A 20166-nucleotide genomic window follows, 5' to 3' on the forward strand; every position below is an offset into this window, starting at 1 on the left:
CACCCTCTCCAGCATTTATTGTTTCTAGGTTTTTTGATGATGGCCATTCTGACTGGTGTGTGGTGATACCTCATTGTGGCTTAGACTTGGATTTCTCTAATAATTAGTGATGTTGAGCATCTTTTCATGTGTTTTTTAGCCATCTGCATGTCTTCTTTGGAGCAATGTCTGTTTTGATCTTCCGCCCATTTTTGGATTGGGTTGTTTGCTTTTTTTGATATTGAGCTGCTTGTATATTTTGGAGATTAATCCTTTGTCAGTTGCTTCATTGATAATGACCATAAAGACAAAATAAGAGAATCTGACAAAAGTGAAATTAAAGGACATTTTATTTACTGACAGATTAAAAACCGTAACTCCAGGTAGTGCGAATTACACCACTGAACCCAATTACAAAGAACTGGTGTTAATACACAATGTATAAGCAATGCTACACTTATTTTTGGCAAAGTGCTGTATTGTTTAGTCTGTGTATAAAACTGACCATCTATGAACCAATCTGTATAAAAATTTTCTATAAAAACAAAAAAAATTTAGACAGTGGCTCAAGAAAACAAGCTGCCATTTATGCATAGATTGATGTACAGTATATAACCTAATCAAATGTCCCTTTTGAGTTTTCAAGTTGTCAAAAAAAGTTGTTTCCAGAAACACATCAAGAAGGCACATAAGTACAATCTATAATACTCTTCAGTCTCTAGAACTGATGCCCTGCCCTTGAAAAGCAAATGTGTTCACAATTTTACTTGAGGAAAAAAACCAAAAAACAAAGCCACTTAAAAAAAAATTAACACACACAATTACTGATTAAGGTTCCAAACCTCTGGAGGAAAACACAACCAAAAAAGCAAGCAAAACCACTCATGCATACCAAGCCTGGAAACACACACATCGAACCTCCCCAAGTACTAGTACTGGTTTGGTTTTCAGAAGCCCACCTAGAAAACAAATACTAAAACTTCAGGAAAATACAGAGAAAAACTGGGCATTTAACAATTACACAATTTAAAAAAAGTTTTTAAGGAAAATTCTCAACGACACACAAAACAATATCCACTTAAGCTGCCTTCCTTGGAATAGTAACTTCTCCCACGTGAAGGATACTGTTACAAATAGAAAAAGATATCCTTATCTGTATGCTTTCCGGGACCTTTCTCCACCCCAAACCACTGTAATTGGTGTGAAATTTCAAGTGAAATTGGTACATGGCAAGGCTTACACCACTATATTATGTAAGTTTTCTAAATAAAGCATTTTATATAAAACTTTAAGCATTAAAATAAGGATGCCATTTATGATACATCAGTGGGGGCTGATGGGAGTGAAACCATCCATGATAGTACCCCAACTTTTTAAAGAATTTAACCAGTATGTATGGGACATAAAATAAAAAGGTAATTTTCAGGTAACATTAAAATATATGCTAGTATCTCTAGTACAAGGAGCAGTCTCTTAACTGATTCTAAAAACAAAAACTAATACTTGGAAACTCTTAAACTTTCTCCACTAAGCTATTTAAATGTTTATCTTCTAGTTGGAGTCCTTCATTTTTTTTGTTTGTTTCCAACTCAAAAAAAAAAAAATGAGAATAAAATAATACCCTTCTTTGCTCTTTTTTCTTAAAAGTATATAAAGACAATATGTTTTCTTGAGGAAGAGAAATAGCAAAGATACTCAGATTCAGTGAAGACACAGAGATTACAAACCAGTGTACTACACAGATTTGAGAAGTAAAAACATTAGGCAATGTGAATGGCCCTCTCAAGTTTTAAGTAAACTGTCATCTCACCAGAGTCAAAGTACTGATACAACAGAGAAGGTATGTAAACAGAAACAGTTTGCAGGGGAACTGGAAGAATGCACAGGAAATGAATGTAGAAAAAAAGCTCCCTGGAACAGTAAGTAAAAAACCCAATCACTTTGCACTTTCTGCAGAAAATTCCCCACCCACCCAACCATATATTATAAATTGCCACAGAGGATAAATAATGGGTGGTTAATCTTCAACTTACAGTGCAGTACATAATCAAATTAGGTGAAGAAGAAAAAGTAATAAACATAGGATATACATTACAAAATGTTTTATTAACAAAAAACACAAACTTTGATAAACATGGTGCTTTATAAAAACGAAGAAACTCATTCATGAAGCACTGCTGTGTGCACCATATATTCCAGACTTTTTCCAAGTAACATTCTATATTAGTTTAGAAACAGAGCACTAAATTCAAAGGGGTCTTATTTCTCACTGCTTGAATTTTTAAGGAATATGCACTAAAGCACATTGTAAACCACTAATATTTACAATAGCAAAAAAATTAACTTATAATAAGCTGCATTTCAGCCACGTTTCAAAGAATACTTAACATCACTCTCTGTTATTATTGATCTTGTGTCTTGCACATAGTAGATCTCTAGCAAATATCTTATGACCAAGAACGTCAACTACATTATATAACCACGTTCTTCAATTCTTACACGTGCCAATCTTAGACAGAAACCTTAGATATTGATACAGAAACGACAGTATGACATCACAGACGGTGTGTGGTAATCCTTACACTGAAAAAAACATCTCAAAGACTAAAATCATTTGTTTTCCAGGTACAAAGCATAAAAAACTTGGCCCAAATAAGGCAAACAAAAAGTCAATAACTGATAGAGATGTATTTAAGATATTAAGAAATCTGAAAAAATAGTAAAAAAAGACCATTGCAGTTTTATATACAAATCTGTTCATGCTGCCAAACAAATTCTCATGGCTGAACTTCTATAGCTCGTGAGGTACTAATAATTTGCATTTAATATATGAAAAAAGAGAACCCCATGTATTCAGAGGCTTACATCCATGCTCAAGTTAGCAACATACGGCCCTTTAACAGTCGTGGTATAAAACATACACACCTTCATGAAAACTCTACCTTACCTCCCAACTCTGGTAAACACAAATAACAAAATAACTTCTAGCTCAGTTTGACAAAACTTTACAGACTTGGCCCCTAATTAGAAAACAAATAAATTAAGGGGTAGTTGAAATGGAAGGGGGCCTAAGGACAGAAGGGGGATCTAGACTCTCGTTCTGAAAAGACATTCCTGGCCCTTCAGCACAGCCAGTGGAGGACCAACCTCATACCACCGTCCAACTAAGCTATCTGACCTCTTCTGACTCCACACATCCCAGTCTAGTCAGAAAAGAACACAGCTCTTCACTTAAAAAAAATGTCTCGCGTGGTTCCCTGCATCCAACTGCTACAGGGTTACTGAAGAATATAATAATACTTCACATAACTATATGCTGCTTTCTCCCTTGAAAACATTGTATAGCCATGTACTTATTTAATGAGGGTTGCAGAGGAGATGGAAAAAATAAGCTATTTGATCATGCAGGTGATAGTATTGCTCTGTCAGTAGAATGTGCTTTGGATTGTAAATGTGTTTAACTTAATTTCAGAGGAAATTGGTGAGTGCAGATGGCTCAGCAAAACCCATTACAACTGCTAAAAAATAAAGTGACTGGCTAGAGGTAAGGAAATCGATTTTCTCTGCGTTAACTGGCCTCTGTGTGACTCGAACCCTGCACCCTGGCCTCATTAGCACCAACACTCTGAAGAACAGTTGTGGCAGAAGAGTTGCCACAGGCCCCACCCCCATCACTGGACTCGGTAGAGAGGCCCTTGGAATTCCACACAAGGATCAGTTCTGGACAGCTCCACTTCAAATCAGTATACAGTCCTCACAACAACTGTGAGGGAGGTACCTGTTACTACTCCCCCACTGGTGGAGGAAACAGAGGCCAAAGTGGTTAAGGATTTTGCCTGAAGCCCGAGTGAAAACAAAAAAATGAAAACTCAAGGAAGCCAACCTGTCATTCTCTTCATTTAGATGCTATGAGAAGATGTCACCAGGAATCCACTTCACCCTTGCTTGCCACTTGGCAGGACAGGCTCCCTGGCAGAGGATCTATCACTGTATCAGAAATACAAAGCCCGTCTCTTTTCCCTTGGGCACATATAAATAGGAAGTCACTCAAGTGCCAGGACAAGTACTTCTGAATTTACAGCTGACGTGAGGTGGCGAGTAGGCAGAGCTGGCAGGAAAGAATCCAGACAACTTAAATAGTGGACCAATGGGTTAGTTACAGACACACATTTCATTTTTCCAAATACAATTTCACAGGTCTAATTTAATCGCTCTGCATGTGAGACAGGTGCTGTTGTCCCACGATGCCTGTAATGTCTGTACCATGTTACACAGTCACATCGGAATTACTGAACGCACTGTTTGCTAACACTTAATGTACCTGAATTCCAAAATGAACTGTATGGCTAATCTGGGAAATAAAAAACCCATACACACAGAAATATATCAAGTTTTCTTCCAAAAGAAAGTTCAGCCATAATTCCATTATCTCTGTGGCAACCACATCACTTGTTAATGCTCATGTTAGTGTGTAAAAATGTATTCGTTATATACAGAAAAGATTATCAAGTACTGGTCAATAAAGTGTATGGCTGACCCTGAGAATAAATTTCTGCTTACTCAAAAGACTGATTAATACCAAATAAGATGAAATTGAACTATGCCTATTCTCGTACTTGGGAAGAAATGTCTTTAAGTTGCTAACTCGTGTACACCTTATTGATTTAAAGACATCCCCAAACACCAAACACTGTAACTGTATTGATATGTTTCTGAAAAGATTTACAAAAAAGTAAATGTTAAGAGCAAGGCATTACGTGATACACAGCATGTAAATCTGGTTTTCAAGATAGTGTCTAAACACACGGGTAAAACTATGTGATTGGTCATCGGTTGGCTGTAAAGAGACAGCATATTCATTGTCCACACACACACACGCACACACATATGCACAAACCAAGAGAAACCAACCAAACACACGAAATTCTTAGTAATTGTACTGACGTGGGCAGGGCTGATGGACAGCCCAGCCATTGTGCTTGATTTGCCGAGAGTGGCAATCCCTGGTAAGATTTTGGCGACGAAGGCTATTTCTGTTCAGAGACTGTCTTTCACTGTGCTCTTTTATCCACTGGGAAGGGCGAAAGCTCTTGGGTTGTTCCAGAAAAGCTGTATGAGCAGCAAGAGCTGCAACATAGCAGTGAATGTGCTGCCCCATTTCATTCTGAGCTTCCACTCTGAAACAGAAAAAAATGGGCATGTATTAAGTAACAGAGTGTGTTATCAGTGAGACTGAAAAAGCTACTTGGCAATTCAATTTGCCACACTAATTTGTTTATGGTTGAATGAGAGCTTAGTGTCTCATGGCTGACAGACAAGTTTATATTCTGTGACCACACTGACTGATAATGGTAGAAAGGAGAAGCCAACTTTCAATCGAAATATGCCATAGAATCCACAGGTGGTTAAGTGGACTGTATTTTTTAAAAATGCCTTACATTTTGAGTGAATTTCAGTTACACACCAAACACATTTATATAAGTTTTCCTACGAGGGGAACTAACATTTACTGAAATATGCATTTGCCAACTACTTTGAAAATACTATGTATTTTAATTCCCAAATTTTACTGATCAGAAACTCAGGCTCTGAGAGGCTGTCACAATTATTAACTGATTCAACCAAGATTCTAACACAGGTCACACTCCAAAGACCGTGGTTGTGAGGCAGGGTTGATACTGATGCATTGCGCCAATAGCACCTTAAGAGACATTTTCTGTCTGTAAGTAAAATGTTCTGGGAAACAAGCTTTAAATCTGTATTTAATAGAAACATGCATAAGGAAATTCTACTCATTTAAAATATTTCTCGGTATGAAGCTACCTGCTTATTACAGAATACAATTCTAAGTTTTACATTTATATTACAACAGGGCACATTTTGGAATGGCATTTGCATAACAATGTTATAAAGACCCCTGGAGAACACATAATCTTAAAATATGGCTACAAACCATATAATTATTATATATTTTCTATATTAAAAGCTAATCAAATAGATCAAAACTATATTAACACATAATGAACTTTAAGATTTTTAAGGGTTATTTTACACAGGAAAGGCAATTATAATATTCTGCCTGTAACCACTAGAGGAAAACACATTATCTTTTAATATATTGTTTTTATTAACTGGTAGAATTAAAGCAGGTCACATTAAGAAACTAATAGAGAGCAGTTACAATAAAGACAGTGGCTGTTAAAGGGTGGGTGCCTTGAGTGCTTCGCCTCCCTGCTCAGACTGCTAACACACATCACACAGGCTCAAAGGGAAGATACTTACTCTGTGCCAGTGAGTCTTATAAGCAGCTTTTCCTGGCCCTACAAATGTTAAATGGTGAACTATTAAATCACTAGTAAGGTTGAAAATGCTGTTTAATTTTACTATTAGTATGTGGTCAACTTTTCTCTATTATAACTGGTTTACTATGGGTCACTAAAGGCACATGTATTAATTTAAGATTATGATAGCACATAAACCTTCACAAACAATATTTATAAAGGCTAAAATGCAATAAAGTACACCCTCTGAAGCACATCTTTAATTATGAAGCACCTTACTTTTATGTGCTTTGTGGCAATATCTCCAAAGATAGGACGAAAACAGTCTAACTTCTGAAAGATATATGATTTATTTCTTGCTCAGAAATACACATATTTACTACACAGTCATCCTCCTAATTTTGGTAACATCTTATTTCTATCTTGATTCTTATAAGAATTTCAAATCCAAATATAAAGATGTTAAAAAATTTTAGTTATTATAAAACTGTAATAATTTGCAGTACTTTCTTATGTTCAAAAAAAATCATATAAAATTAAGTGTAAGTGTAGGGACTTCCATGGTGGTCCAGTGGTTAAGAATCTGCCTTCCAGTGTAGTGGTCAAGGGTTCGATCCCTGGTCAGAGAACTAAGATCCCACATGCCTTGGGATAACAAAGCCCGCACCCCACAACTAGAGAGAAGCCTGCGTGCTGCAACAAAGAGCCATTCGCTGCAACCACTGCAGTGAAGACCCACTGCAGCAAAAAAAAAAAAAAAAAAAAAAGTGTGTTCATGTGATCCTTTATGTCTACCCTATGTGTTATATCAAAACATGTGACAAGATACAGTAACAAACAAGATAAAAAAACAAAAGAACATTCTCACTGCATCAAAACTGCAAATACATAACCAGATGCAGTACAAGGTCCTGAACTGGATGCTGGTTTGGACAAACTAGATGAAATATTCTGGGCTCTAGTGGGCAAATCTGAGAATGCTTTGTGTAGCTGATGAAGTAAAATCTTACTGGAAATAAAAAAGAGATCATTGCCTAAGGAAGCAGATTATAAAATAGTACATATAGCTTGATTCCATTTAGGTTAAAAATGGTGTATGTACCTGTGCATGGGCCCATCCAGAAAAAACAATTTGGAAGGATATGCCCTAGAGTCTTAACAGCATTCATCTCTCAGTAGTGAGAATGTCATTTAAAATTTAAAAACTTACATTTTCTAATTTTCTGTAGAGCATATGTACTGCTTCTGTAATAAGTTGTCTACAAAGCTGCTGAATATATATACGTATACACACACACTTAAAAAAATACTGAAGTGTAAATATACAAATGCTAGTAATTTAAAGTGGCTATTAATCACGCTAAATTCTCGAGTGGAATTCCTCAAGAGATGAGATCAAAATCAGGTGCGAAGAATTTCTAAGAACTTTAGAAATTAATTTGAATTAATGTAAAGCAATTAAATCAATACCACCTCCAAAAACTTATATTTTAAACTTTTGTTGGAATGCCTGAAACATTAACATCTTGATACATTTATAGTATGGAATAAAGTGCCAGTTAAAGTAACATTTCCCATCAAAGATCTTACCCAATATAAAGCCTGTAACTATATAAGCAAATTGTTTTTCAGTTTGGTACAAGTGTATGTTTATCCTCATTCAAGATCATCTGCAATATTGAGCCTTGAGAGTGCAGCAAACTCTGGTAAAGTTAACAAGTCAAGGATCTGCCCGCGCTTTGTTTATATTTGGCAAACAGGAAATAGGAGACGATATATCCAATGGTCTAGTTACTAGAGTCGGAGCCCGGACAATCCAAAAAGAGGCCTTTTGCATGACAGCACTAACCACAGGAATATTGTGAACTGCTCCAAAATCCAATTCACCTGTCCCTTGACAGGGATTAAGGAAACTAAGTCAGTGGAAATCTTCCACTAACATGCATCATGGACTAGCTGGACCTAGAGCTAATTAACACGGCCGTGGGTTTTATTTTAATGGGTGGGAGCACTCTTGAATACAGTCTCTGGATAAAGGCCACAGACTGTGAGCCTGTTTTGGAACATATCACTGACCAGGCACACTCCCTGAACCTTTCCAGGCCCTCAATCCATCTGCCATTCAAGCAGAGCCTTTCAGACAACTCGGGACACCCATATAATAGCAAAACATTGTTTGGGTGTGAAATCTTTCCTCTGTAAGGCAGAAAACAACTCTTTGAGCAAAATGTTTTGTTAAATCTGCCATTTTACTTCATGCTTAAGATTCCTCAGGTTTTCAAGGTTAAGCGCCATTTGATGTGACCTGGTTAAGACTACTTGGAAGATCATAGATTTATTTTAAGATATACTATTCTTGTTGAATATGATACCCCAAATACTCCAGTCTATAAAGTCCAGAGTTATATTCTAAGATACTTAGCAGAAATGCCAGTCTTTTCTTTCCATTCAGCAGCATGATTTTATGAATGAGACAGCTCTCCATTACATAACTGGGACCATGCTATGACTAACTTTTTTGAAAATCTAAAGTGAGTAAGTTTTTTCATATCATCAACTGCCTTGTGCACTAGGCATATACTTTCATGAATCTCTACAAGATTACTTTGCCTCCTCTAAAAACTCAGCTTTGAATTGTAGTAGAAATAAATAAAATGCATACTAACCAGACTGTCTGTGGAGAGAGTAACGTACCTGGGACTGCCTGGGTCATGAAATTCCTCAGTCCCACAGTGGGCCTCACTGAGGCTAGGGCAGGCGTTATGCACAGCATAGACAGACATGCTGGGGTGTTCGATGAGAAGGTTTTCCATAGGACTGGTTTCCACCTTGATAGTGGTTAATCCACCTGCAGTAAAACACGGGGGAGGGGTGATAAACCAGCTCTCCTCCATCGGACAGGACTCAAACTGGAGGAAGCAGGAATCACTTGTATCAGCTAAGCACTCAAGAGACGCAGGTAAACAGGAAAAGACTGAAGGGTGCTCGGTAGGTGACTCTTCACTGATGTCTTCTTCTTCCTCATCTTCTGCTGCTGAGAAACCAGTGCAAGTGTCTAGATCGTAGTCCACACACGTTGTTGAAGTCCCGCGGGATATGAGCATCACATTGATATCACATCAGAACACAGAAAAAGAAGAGATGATGCTGTTAGCTGATGCTCACATTCCTCCCTTTAACTTAGGTCAGAAACAAAACCATTCATATTCACTCATGATTATAAAATAGCTTCTGGGCACCTAGTATGTGTGTGCATGTGTGTGTGTCGGGGAGGTGTGTATCACTCTATGGGATGGATTATGTTGGTTTTGCAGGAACAGTTTTTAAGACTTTCTATTCTGCTGAGTAAACATATAATATGCCAGATGGGTTACTGCCTGTCTAGTATGAGGGTTTCCTATTAAAGTGGCCCTGATTTGGTCAGGGTGTAAGAGCTGCAAAACTGGAAAGTTTGATGTCAGTCAATTTCACTGACTGATCATTTGGCACAGAATGCTTCCTGCAATTTTTTTTAGACAAATTCTTGTTTTACCTTTAAGGCTTAAAAACCTTCAGAGTTACTGGTTTACTTATGCAAAAACTAGATCCAAGAGTTTCCACTTCTGCTATAATGATTAATGACTAAGAACACCCTTACCTATGAAGTCAACAAGAATCCATTCATCCTCTTCTTTCTCACTAAATTCTGGTTCTTGGTTGGAAGAAGAATTGACTTCACCCACAAACATTTTATTCAGTCTCTGGAACATTGTTAAGGCAAGATTGAGACTTTGGCTGGATGTCTTTATAGCTGAGATTTCAAAAACCTGTCTTCAGTCAGCCTGATGGCACTGACAGGGGATTAAAGTGCACAAGGTGCTTATTCAACTTAGGTGAGAAGCAAGAAGAGTCATTATCCCTAAAATAAAACAGAAAAAGAAGGTTATTTCCAATCAGCACATGTTTATATAATATGCGTATGTGGTTTTAAAATACACATATCCCCACCCTTAGGAAAAAGCACATGCCTTAGCCTACAGTTATGGCTCTTCCCTTCTTACAAACACAAGAAACACAATACCTCTTTTTTACAAACATTATGAATCGAGTACTCAGATGCAATCTGTAAATATCTCAAAACGTGCAGTAGAAGGGGTTGGTTCTTCTTCACATCGGTGCTTTTATCATAAGGGATAAATTTGAACAATACTACTTTTCTGTAAGTAGAGCAAAAACCAGGTATTCGCGGTCAACGGGTGAGAAGCTGCCAAATGAACCCAGCAATAGTGGCCAGTGAGTGACCACTATCACACCAGGCCCTCACCTTTTCCTGGCACCTTCCTCTGCTCTGTTCTTATATATGATTGTAAGCACAGCTAATTACATTTAAAATCTGTAAGTACAGTATACTTTGACCTTCAAAACAGTTCGTACAGCTGGCACGGAGAAGGTCACACTGTAGAAAACCGAGGTGGACAGCAGCCAGAACTGGAAACGACCACTGTGCCTGGGTTCAAATGCTGGCTCTGCGGTTTTGTGCCCTAAAAGAGTAAGGAAGTCACGCTATTTCAGTGGGCAATGGGTCTACCCCATGGAGTTCTAGTGGCTCCTAAATGAGGAACTCCATCTTCATCTGAGCTTATTCCAGAGTTCCAGATTGATATATCCATTTCTGCCTGGCTACCTGATAGGCACATCAAACCTAACAGACAGCAAAGAGATCTTTTAATTTCCCCCAAAAACGTATTCAGGCACACGGCCCTTCCCCCACTTCTCAGGAAGGAGAGGCAGCAGCATCCAGCAGTGATTCAGGCCAAAAACCTAGCCCTTTCCCTTCATCCCTTTTGATCCTTACCCACCCCCACCCAAGCTCTCAGCACGTCCTGTTGACTCGAGCTGCACACTGGGCTCAAATCCACCTACTTCTCTCCACCACTCTCACCCTGGTTGAAGCCGACGGGTGGCTCTCTGGACTTTGCCAATCACCACCTCCTAGATGGTCTTGCTGATCCTATTCTTGTCTAATGAGATCGTGCATGCAACCTACTTAGCAAGGCACTTGGTACAAAGTTCTCAGGCAATGTCAACGACTATTCTACAAATATTTGCGAAGCACCTATTATGCATCAGGCCTAGTGTTCAGGGCAGGGGAGACAGCAGTGGACAAGGCGCTCCTGTGGCAAGTGCAACAACCTGGTGTGATGAGCGCCATGTAAGGAGACGTACTGGGTGTTCCTCAGATCCACACAGGCAGAAGTCAGGGAAGGACACCTTCAATCTATAACTTTAATTGTGAATGGTTGAGAAGCTCAAGAATGGAGGAAGGAGAAAGAACACTGTGGAAATGTGCAGGTAAGTGAGAATGTGGCACCTTCCGTATGGCTCAAAATCCAGGCAGACGGTTGTGAGAGCAGGCTCGAGGGCTAAGCAGGGACCAGATCCAGCAGGACCTCGTAAGCCAGAAGGAAAGGGGAGGGGAAAGTCAAGGATGCCCCAGGTTTTTGGCCTGACCAACTGGGGGGCTGGTGGGATAGTTCAGTGGAAGAGGAACACTGCAGAGGTACAAGCTGTGTACTCTGGACACCTGGAATTGGGGAAATCTGCCAGTCCTGCACCAGGGAAGTCTGGAAGGCAGCTGAATACAGGACTCTGCAGTTCAAGGGCGTGGTGTCTGCTGGGCACACAGATTTGGCAGTTATCAACACAAAGGCAGTGACAGGAACCATAAGAGCGGGTGAGACCATCCAGGGATCCTCAGTCTTAAATCCCTAACTTGACATTTCACTTTCAAAACAGTCATCTTCAGCTGTAAATGTAGTTCAAATCTGTAGCTGATGAGACTCCTGGTTCAATTCTTTATGTGCACACTGGACTGTTAAAACTGTTTGGCAGGCTACTACTCATATGTAGTACTACAAGTGTGTGTTCAAATAAATGACACTTGAATACTTTTATGGTCACAATCTGTCATCCTCAGCCATTAATTATGAAAAGCGGGTAAACAGGAAGTCACTTGCATAACCAGTCTTCCTGAAACCCTTCTGGACAGCAACATGGCCAAATCATGAAGTCTGGAGCTCTAGTATGAGAACTCAAAGTCAGCTTTATGTCCCATGTAAGAGAATTTGGAAGGAAAGTGGGCTGTGTAATTGGCCTGACATATCCCCAAAGATGAGCTAAACCGGGGCTGATGTGTAAATGAAGGTTTTGAGCATATCAAGAAGGAGGGAAAATACATATTTTCAAAATCTCTTCCCCATTTCTCTTAAATTATGGAGGCAGATATTGGCCCCAGGTACAATTCTGTGTCTGCTGACCCGATTGGGAGAATAATCCCAACTCCTCCAGAGTACAGGGCTGGACTCAGGCCCTGCACCAGCCAGAGGCGCTGGGTGGAGAGGGAGCACCCACGGGGAGACCCTGCTCGTCCTGAATGGGCCCTTATCCCCCAACTGTGACGCCACATGAGGTAACCCACGGAGGGCCCCAGCCAGTTCAGTGGCAACTACAAGGCAGAAAACATGCCGGGGCCACGGCGGCTGGGCAGCTGCAGGTTCCCAGCTGCAAAGCGCCCCCTCTGGCTGCAGCTCCAAAACCGTAACATGGAAGCCAGCCTACGCCTGGAACACACACAGCTCTGCCACAGGAAAGGTGTCTCTGGAGGAGCTTTCCATGGGACAGCACAGGTCAATCTTCTTTTGGTTCCTGAAGTGAGGTTGGTCTAACTTTGCAGAGTTCCTTTGGCCCTGCTTTCTGTAGCTGTCACAAAGGACAGGAGCTGTTGGAGAGACCCCAATACACTAAAAGTGTTCAGTGAGGTGGCCGCCAGGCATATCAGGTGAACGAATGTTTGAAATGCGACTAGTGTGGCTGAGAAACTAAATTTTTAATCTTATTTGAGTTATATTAGGTTAAATAAAATATATTAATAAAATTAATTTCACCTGTTTCTTTTTCCCTTTTTAATGTGGCTACTTAAAATTTTAAACATACATATATAGCTCACATTACATATTTTTATTGGACAAGGCTGTTCTAGAAAAATCTCTCTAATGTCTTGATGGCCTATCCTCCCAATGACCCAGAGACTGTCCCTACCAAGTCACTGCTACTCTTGACCTTGGCTCCCACCCAGGAATGTAGGCTCTCTGTGGGGCTGGTTCTAGGTGGAGCTAAAAGGCAAAGCAGAACTTCAGACATGACTCCTCACCATCTATCACTGACTTTTTAATATTCATAGCTCTAGGACAATGATAAAACTAAAGTGAAACTTCCAGAGAAAGCAAGTGTCCTAAGAGGACAAGTTCACAAATACAGCTCTGGAATTTAGGAAAGAGGCAGAGGAATGAAGGCTAGCTGGAGTGGCACTGCTATTCTCTGGGGGCACCTGCAAGCCTGGCCATCTCACTTCAGTGGAGAAAAGAAGCAAAGTGTCTGGGCCCCAGCATTTCAAGAAGGCAGCTTGGTCCCTCTTCTGCTTGGCTCGAAATACCTCCATTCCCTCCCTTTAAAAAAAATGTCTTTTTCATTATTAAATGAACCAAACCACATCACAGAAAGTCTGGAAAATAAATAAGGAAACTAGTTATTATTCCATGCTTTGTTGCAATCGTTAATATATCATGCATCTTCTTCTACACATACGGTTTTTTATCACAACTGCAGGCTAACGCATGCACAATTTTGTATCCTGCTCTATTAACATTTTATCATCAATGTTTCTCATATTACCAGTAGAAAAGCTCTGTGGGCAGAGAAAAGTGGCTGAGTTGAATACTTATGGAGTAGAGCATTCTACTTTGAGAACTTAGAATAGGAGTTACAAGTCTGGAACAGTTTGTTAGTATGATTTATTTTTTCATTTTTGAGACAGGCAACCAGTCTAGAGGCCGCGTGGCCCTGGAGTTAGCCTGCTCTGTTTGAAATCTTGCCTGCTCCTTGGAAACTGTGTGTAGTTAGGATATATAGTAACTTCTCGTGCCTCAGTTTTCTTATCCCTAAAATGGGGAGAGTAGTGCCAACGTGAAGATTAAGTATGCATCGCTTAGAAGCAGGCACACAGTAGGCACCCAGTACAAGTTCACTTCACACCAGTTATATGACTGTGAGCAAGTCACTTAGCATCTTTGGGTCTGAGTGTATCAACAAAATGTTTATACAATAATTAGAGCTACAATTTACTGAATGCTTATTATATATGACAGACTTGAGGTACTTATTTGTCCCATTTGACTAATAAGGAAACTAAGGCTCAGAAATTAAGTAACTTGCTCAAAAGTGACAGAGCTGGTCAGGGGTGGGGCAGCATTAGAGCATAAGCCTGTCTGGTTCCAAGGACCTTGCTCCACGCTGCCCCCCACCCCCACCCCCAGCACAGGATCTCTCAGGCTCCTTCCAGACTCAATTCTGGCTCTATGAACTTCAGAGAACAGCACTTTTCAGTTGGTTTTGGCTGCCAGTAGGCGGCTCCAAATACATTATAAATTCAAGAAAAAAAAAATCCCACAACTTTGATGATTTAACTTCTAACTATGTGTGCAGTTGTGGCTTCTTGACAGTTTTGAAATATCAGGTGGCTAAACTAACACATCATCATCAAAAAGTGGCCTCGAAATGATCTTTTTCTTTTTCTCTCACCCTCTCTCACTAGTTTAAAAAAATAAATATGCTGATTCAGGTAATTTTAAATAAATTTTAAACTGTAGAAAAACCAAGCCAAGAAAGTTGTCTTTGCTTGTTCCACTCTACCCAGCCTATTCAACTGGCTACAAGGGGCTTATTCTCCTGGGGATCCACCAGGTTGGCTCTGAAGGCTGAATGACAGTGGACAAAGACAGCAATAAGTGGTAATTCATAGCCTGTTAAGCTTGAATTTTGAAAGTGGGACCATTCCCAAGAGAACTATGAGCAATCGATGGAGCATTCACAGAAAAGAACAAAAGATAGGATGGAAAAACAAACGAGACCTTAGTCATAGAAATTAGTAAGGTCCTGGGTTCCAGGCAGGAGCTTTTGAAAATTATGCAGCCGGTTCAGGATTACTGTGGCTGTGACTTAAAAGCAAAAGCTTCCTCGTGGTTTTCACATCAGCAATGAAAAATACATTTCAGTTACCAAGCAGGTGATTTCAAGAACCTGTGCACCTCATCAGTACCTCTGTTCAATGACCCTATGAGTCACTTTTCATTCCCCTTTCCCCAAACTACTTTGTTTTCAGAAAAGGTTCTTTTCTGAATGATGGAAGGGGTGGGGGGAGCTCTTCCTTCATCTGCTCTAAATTGGAATTAGCATAGAAGATAATGAGCAGATGTGATTAGGAAATACAAAAAAATAAGGCGTCCCTACGTAAAATTCATCTGCAACTTTTTAAAGAGAAAACACCAATTCCTTTTAACTGGCTGTGTGGTCTTGAGTAAGTTACTCAATCTCTCTGGGCCCTCAGGTTTCCTATGCATAATATAGCCTACTTCCCAGGGTTACTGTGGGAATCAACTGAGGTAATGCACGTAAAGTCCTCACACAGTATATGGGACACGAGAAACACCCCATCAGCCTGAGTGATCAAAACGACGAGGGTTTTAACTGTGATGGGCACGTAAACTGCTCTTTCCACAGGTGCAGCCTCAGGCCGTGGTGTGTAAGGTCAAGCAGGGTCAAGCAACACGCAACGGGCGGGCGGACACTCGGCAGGCGCCGGTCGCCGGGTGACTGCGCCGCCGCGCTGCCGAGCGCGCCCCTGCGCCGGGAGGGCTGCAGGGGCAACAGCGGCGGCGCCGCGGGCCTGGAGGGATGCGTCCCCGGGCGGCGGCCGCGCTCGCTCCTCCGGAGCCGGGGGCCTCGACGCCGAGTCCCAGTCCAACGGCGGAGGGCAGGAGGAGGAGGAGTGGAGGGGACGGAGGAGGAGGAGGAGGGAGAGGAGGTCCCGCCGCGGCCAAGAAAACAGGCCACGCTCGGGGGAGGAGGCAGAAACCAAACACCCAACCGCCGCCCCTCGCCGGGGCTTGCCCGGCCCGCGTCCGCGCGCCGCCTCCGCCCGCACCCGGGGTGCGCCGAGGGTCTGCCGGGGGAGGGGGAGGAAGCGCGGCCGGCCCGCCGAGGCAGCGGAGCCCGGGAGCGCACCGACCGCGGCTCGCCGGCCCGCCCGAGGGCAGGAGGCGCGGGCCGCGCAGCGCTGCGGGGCGGCCGGGAGCGAGCGGCCCTGGACGCCGGCCCCGCCCGCACTTACGTGGGCCCGACCTGCAGCCGGACGGGCGGCGAAGGCAGCGGGCGCCCGGCTCGGCGGGGACCGGCGCGCTGGCGGCGCGGGGCGGCTGAGGTAGCTGCGGCTCCCGGACGGCGGGCGCGGGGCGCGGGGCGCGGGACCGGTCCAGCCTTCCTGGGGCCGCGCCGCTGGCCGCCGCCGGCCCGTCCCGTTCCTTTTGTTGTTGTGCAGCTTCGGAACAGCTGATCGGCCGCTGCGCCCGCCCGTCGGGCCCGCCCGCCCGGCCGCCCCGCCCCGGGGCCGCGCCAGGCCCGGCCCACCAATCGGCGGCGCGGGGGCCCCGGGGCCGCCCTGCGAGAGGTTGTCACCAACGCACGTGACCTGGCGCCGAGCCGGGCGATGCTCTCGAGTTAGAAACAAGCCCGGGCAACAAAGCCCGGGCGCCGAGGGGAGAGCCGAGGGGCGAGCGGAAAGAGGGGGAGAGGCGGGCGTGGGCGCTGGCACTGGGGCGACTGGGAGAGAGGAGAGGGCGGGCTGGGGGCGCACAGACATGGGAACCCGCTGGCGTGTGAGGACCCCTGGGACTGGAGGGGCAGAGGAAGAGCCCCGACCCCAGCGGTCCCTTTGACCGAGTGAGGGGCCGAGCGTTTGGGGCATAAAGAGACAAAAAGGGTTTTTTTTTTTTTGCCGTGAGAGGAACATTAAGGGCACTGAGAGTGATGGAGGCCAAAGACTGTGACGCAGGCCCACTTAACTTCTTGGCCTTCTTGGGAGAGAAAGTCTGGGATCCAGATACAGGGATACCGCCCACCCAACCTCCTTTTTAAGACCAGGAGCCAGGCCCCATCTCGCTGTGGTAGCGGACATTGGGAGAAGACTGAACTCGCCTGCAGGCTCAGGAGTCAAGCCACAGGCCAGCGAGGCAGGAGAGGCCGTCAGACCGGACCTGAAGGCGGAGAAGCCAGGCGCCTGGAGGCCCTCTGCTCCAGAAGGCGAGGAGAATCCTGGGGGAAGACGAGTTAGGAGGGCGGCTGCATCCAAGCGCTCAAGTGACCTGTGATCTCTATTCTGAAGTTTACACGGTAGAAACAGTGGGCCATTCACACGGGGTCTACCTGCTCACTGGGTTATTTACAGTGAGAGGAAAGTAAGACCGTGGGCTTGAAAATACTTTCCAAACCAAAGCCCTGTACACATATAGATGGATTCACTGTCTGGCAAAGGCAAGGGAGTCGTTTTGATGTATCTCCACTCTTGTGTGCATCTTGTTTGGACTGAGATGCAGTTCTCTAACCCAAAGTGAAATTGATAGCGACCCTTAACAGCTGTATCATACATTAAGTCTCTAAAAGACTCTCACATTCTGGTCCTCACAAGTATTCTGTGATCAGTCTGTTTCCAACAATACTGGTTTTAAAGGGGGTAAATCAAAGTGTGGGGGATTGTCTGACACCCAGGAGTAATAACCAAAATTTCGGGGGCCATTTGACATTTTCCTCAGAAGGTAGACCAAACCTTTAACTTGAATTTTAGGTTTTGGCAAATAGGATTCATCCTATTTTTTCTCAGATGTCATTGCTACATTAAGAGCCCCATAATCTCTCATTTCTTCTTAGGAATTCCTGAAGAGACCATCTTCCCGTGCAGAACCCAGGCATGATGATAATTTTAAGGGTCTAATTTTTAAAAGGTCACATTGAAACCTACCTCTTTCCAACTTGGTAAGATTTTTCACCATTAAAGGCAAAATGTGAAAGCATACCATACCTTGTTATGATAGAGAAAACAATATGAGGTGGTTGATGATTCCAGAGATGGTCACAACAATATCTCCATCATGAAGTGAAGTCTGTTTTTTCTTCCCTTTGCATCTGGGCTGGCCCTGTGACTGTTTTGACCTATAGGATGTGGCAGAAATAATGTTCCAGGTTTCCCAAGACCAGACGTTAAGCAAGCTTGACAGCTTCTGCTTTGCACTCTGGGGGAAGCCAGCCACCACATGAGAAGAGCCCACCATGCTGTGAGGAAGTCCAAACTATGTGGAGGGCCCCCATGGAAAGAGAGAGATGCCTGACTAGCCCCTAGATGTTCAGCCTGTCTCAACTGAGGTACCAGACTTGTGAATGAAAAAGCCCTCTAGGAAGGTCCAAGCCCAGCAGACGCCACATGGAACAGACATGAGCCATCCTCACTGAGCCCTGCCAAGATTGCAGAGTCTTAAGCAAACAAATGATTATTGTTTTGAGGCAGTAAATGTTGGTGTAGTTTTAAAAGCAGCAATAGGACACCAAAACACAAAGCTAAACAAGAGAAAGGCCCACAGCATACAAATCAACTTTCTGTAAACTCCACAAAGCAGAGTTTTGAGGATAATTTTTTTTTATCTTATCTCGGGAGTCATTTGCTTTCTGTTTACTCTCTTGCTGATTTATAATTGTCCCACCTGGTATTTGTTTATCCCTGTGTTATACCAAAGGGTGGGAGGAGGGGCATGGGAGAAGGCTGCCCCTGTAAGGGTGGAGTATTTTATCACTGTGCATTGTTTGGAACTGTTGGAATATGAAAAGAATAAAAAGCAGACTGAATTTTAGTTAGTTTTATTATCGTTTTAAAATTCTCTACACACACACACACACACACACACACACACACACAAATTCACTGCTTGTTGCCTGCACCCAGAGAGGGTGGCTCCTGTTGCCTCCCTCCTTGGTGTGCCACTGGTTTACACACATACATGCAGTGAGACTGAGGAGTAATGTCATCTCTACAGCACAGAGCTGTCTACACAACCAAACTGTCAAATCAGACAGCTGCAAACCAGCCTCTTGTCTGTTGGCTGACAAAGACTCAGCCAGGTTCCCTGCCTGGGCAGACCCAGTGAATCCAACCATCCTTTAATTCATGGGATAATTCTCAGTGGGTTGCTATAGTACCGACGTCCAGGCTGACCCCCTGCTGTGGGGGTGACCCTTTCCCCATCTGTCAGAGTCCTCCTGTCTGTTTTCCATGGAGCTCAATACACTGCCTTATCTACCCCAACAAAAGAGATTCCACCTCAAGTGTTGCTCTGAAGGACCACAGGGCAGGACCACATTTCTGCCAACAACCAGAAACAATACAGCTAATACCCCGCCTCCTGTTAACAAAGGCAGGCTGCGGCCATTACCCTGCCACTTGCGTCAAGGCTGCTAAAGAATGTTGTTTCCTACGAAGCTGCAGATGGGGAACCCCATAGGGTGGCTGCTCAGGGCAATCTTGGAACAAGAAAGCAACAAGTTGTTCAGTCTGTACTGAGAAGACTCCAAAAGTGAAGTCTGCCCAGGTCATTTTCAACCTGTCCATCAACACATATGGTCTGCTGGGCTTCTACCATTCGTCCAGCATGTTGTAAAGTATCTGGGAAAGGCAAGGTTTTTTGTTTTTGTTTTTGTTTTTTTTTCTCATTTTGGGAAAACAATCACTTGGAATTCTGGTGAAATCTCTTGTCATAAGAGAAAGAAAGAAAGGGTCTGTCTTGGTCTTCAGAAAGCCTGGGACAGTAGGAAGCGAGAGGTTTGGTGAACTCCACTTTCTGAAATAAAAACAGGCAACAGAAGTCTAACTGGGCTGCCAGATACCATCTCAGGAAGAAATCAGGAATGATACTAGGGCCATTGTGTACTAGCTTTTCAAGACTCTGGAACCTTTGTAATTCTGGCAGATTCGTTTTTTTAAACCCTATAG

At 43.0% G+C, this 20166-nt stretch overlaps 1 protein-coding gene across 8 annotated transcripts; it reads right to left on the reverse strand.

The window, feature by feature from the left end:
- Nucleotides 1-311: 311 nt before the first annotated feature.
- Nucleotides 312-18283, reverse strand: TP53INP1 (tumor protein p53 inducible nuclear protein 1). Of its 8 annotated transcripts, none has more exons than XM_057734525.1 (6): nucleotides 16465-16689; nucleotides 10674-10780; nucleotides 9898-10158; nucleotides 8927-9315; nucleotides 6262-6299; nucleotides 312-5156 (listed from the first exon to the last, which is right to left on the reverse strand). In XM_057734525.1, the coding sequence occupies exons 3-6, from the start codon at nucleotides 10007-10009 to the stop codon at nucleotides 4907-4909; spliced, it is 789 nt and encodes a 262-aa protein (XP_057590508.1). In that variant the 5' UTR covers nucleotides 10010-10158; nucleotides 10674-10780; nucleotides 16465-16689; the 3' UTR covers nucleotides 312-4906. The 8 variants fall into 8 exon arrangements, with proteins under 8 accessions (XP_057590508.1, XP_057590507.1, XP_057590509.1 ...); XM_057734524.1 differs by having other exon boundaries at nucleotides 10656-10780; XM_057734526.1 differs by lacking the exons at nucleotides 10674-10780; nucleotides 16465-16689 and adding an exon at nucleotides 18208-18283.
- Nucleotides 18284-20166: the final 1883 nt, after the last annotated feature.

The sequence above is a fragment of the Hippopotamus amphibius genome, chromosome 5 (genome assembly GCF_030028045.1).
Source record: "Hippopotamus amphibius kiboko isolate mHipAmp2 chromosome 5, mHipAmp2.hap2, whole genome shotgun sequence".
In the NCBI taxonomy this organism is placed as follows: Eukaryota; Metazoa; Chordata; class Mammalia; order Artiodactyla; family Hippopotamidae; genus Hippopotamus; species Hippopotamus amphibius.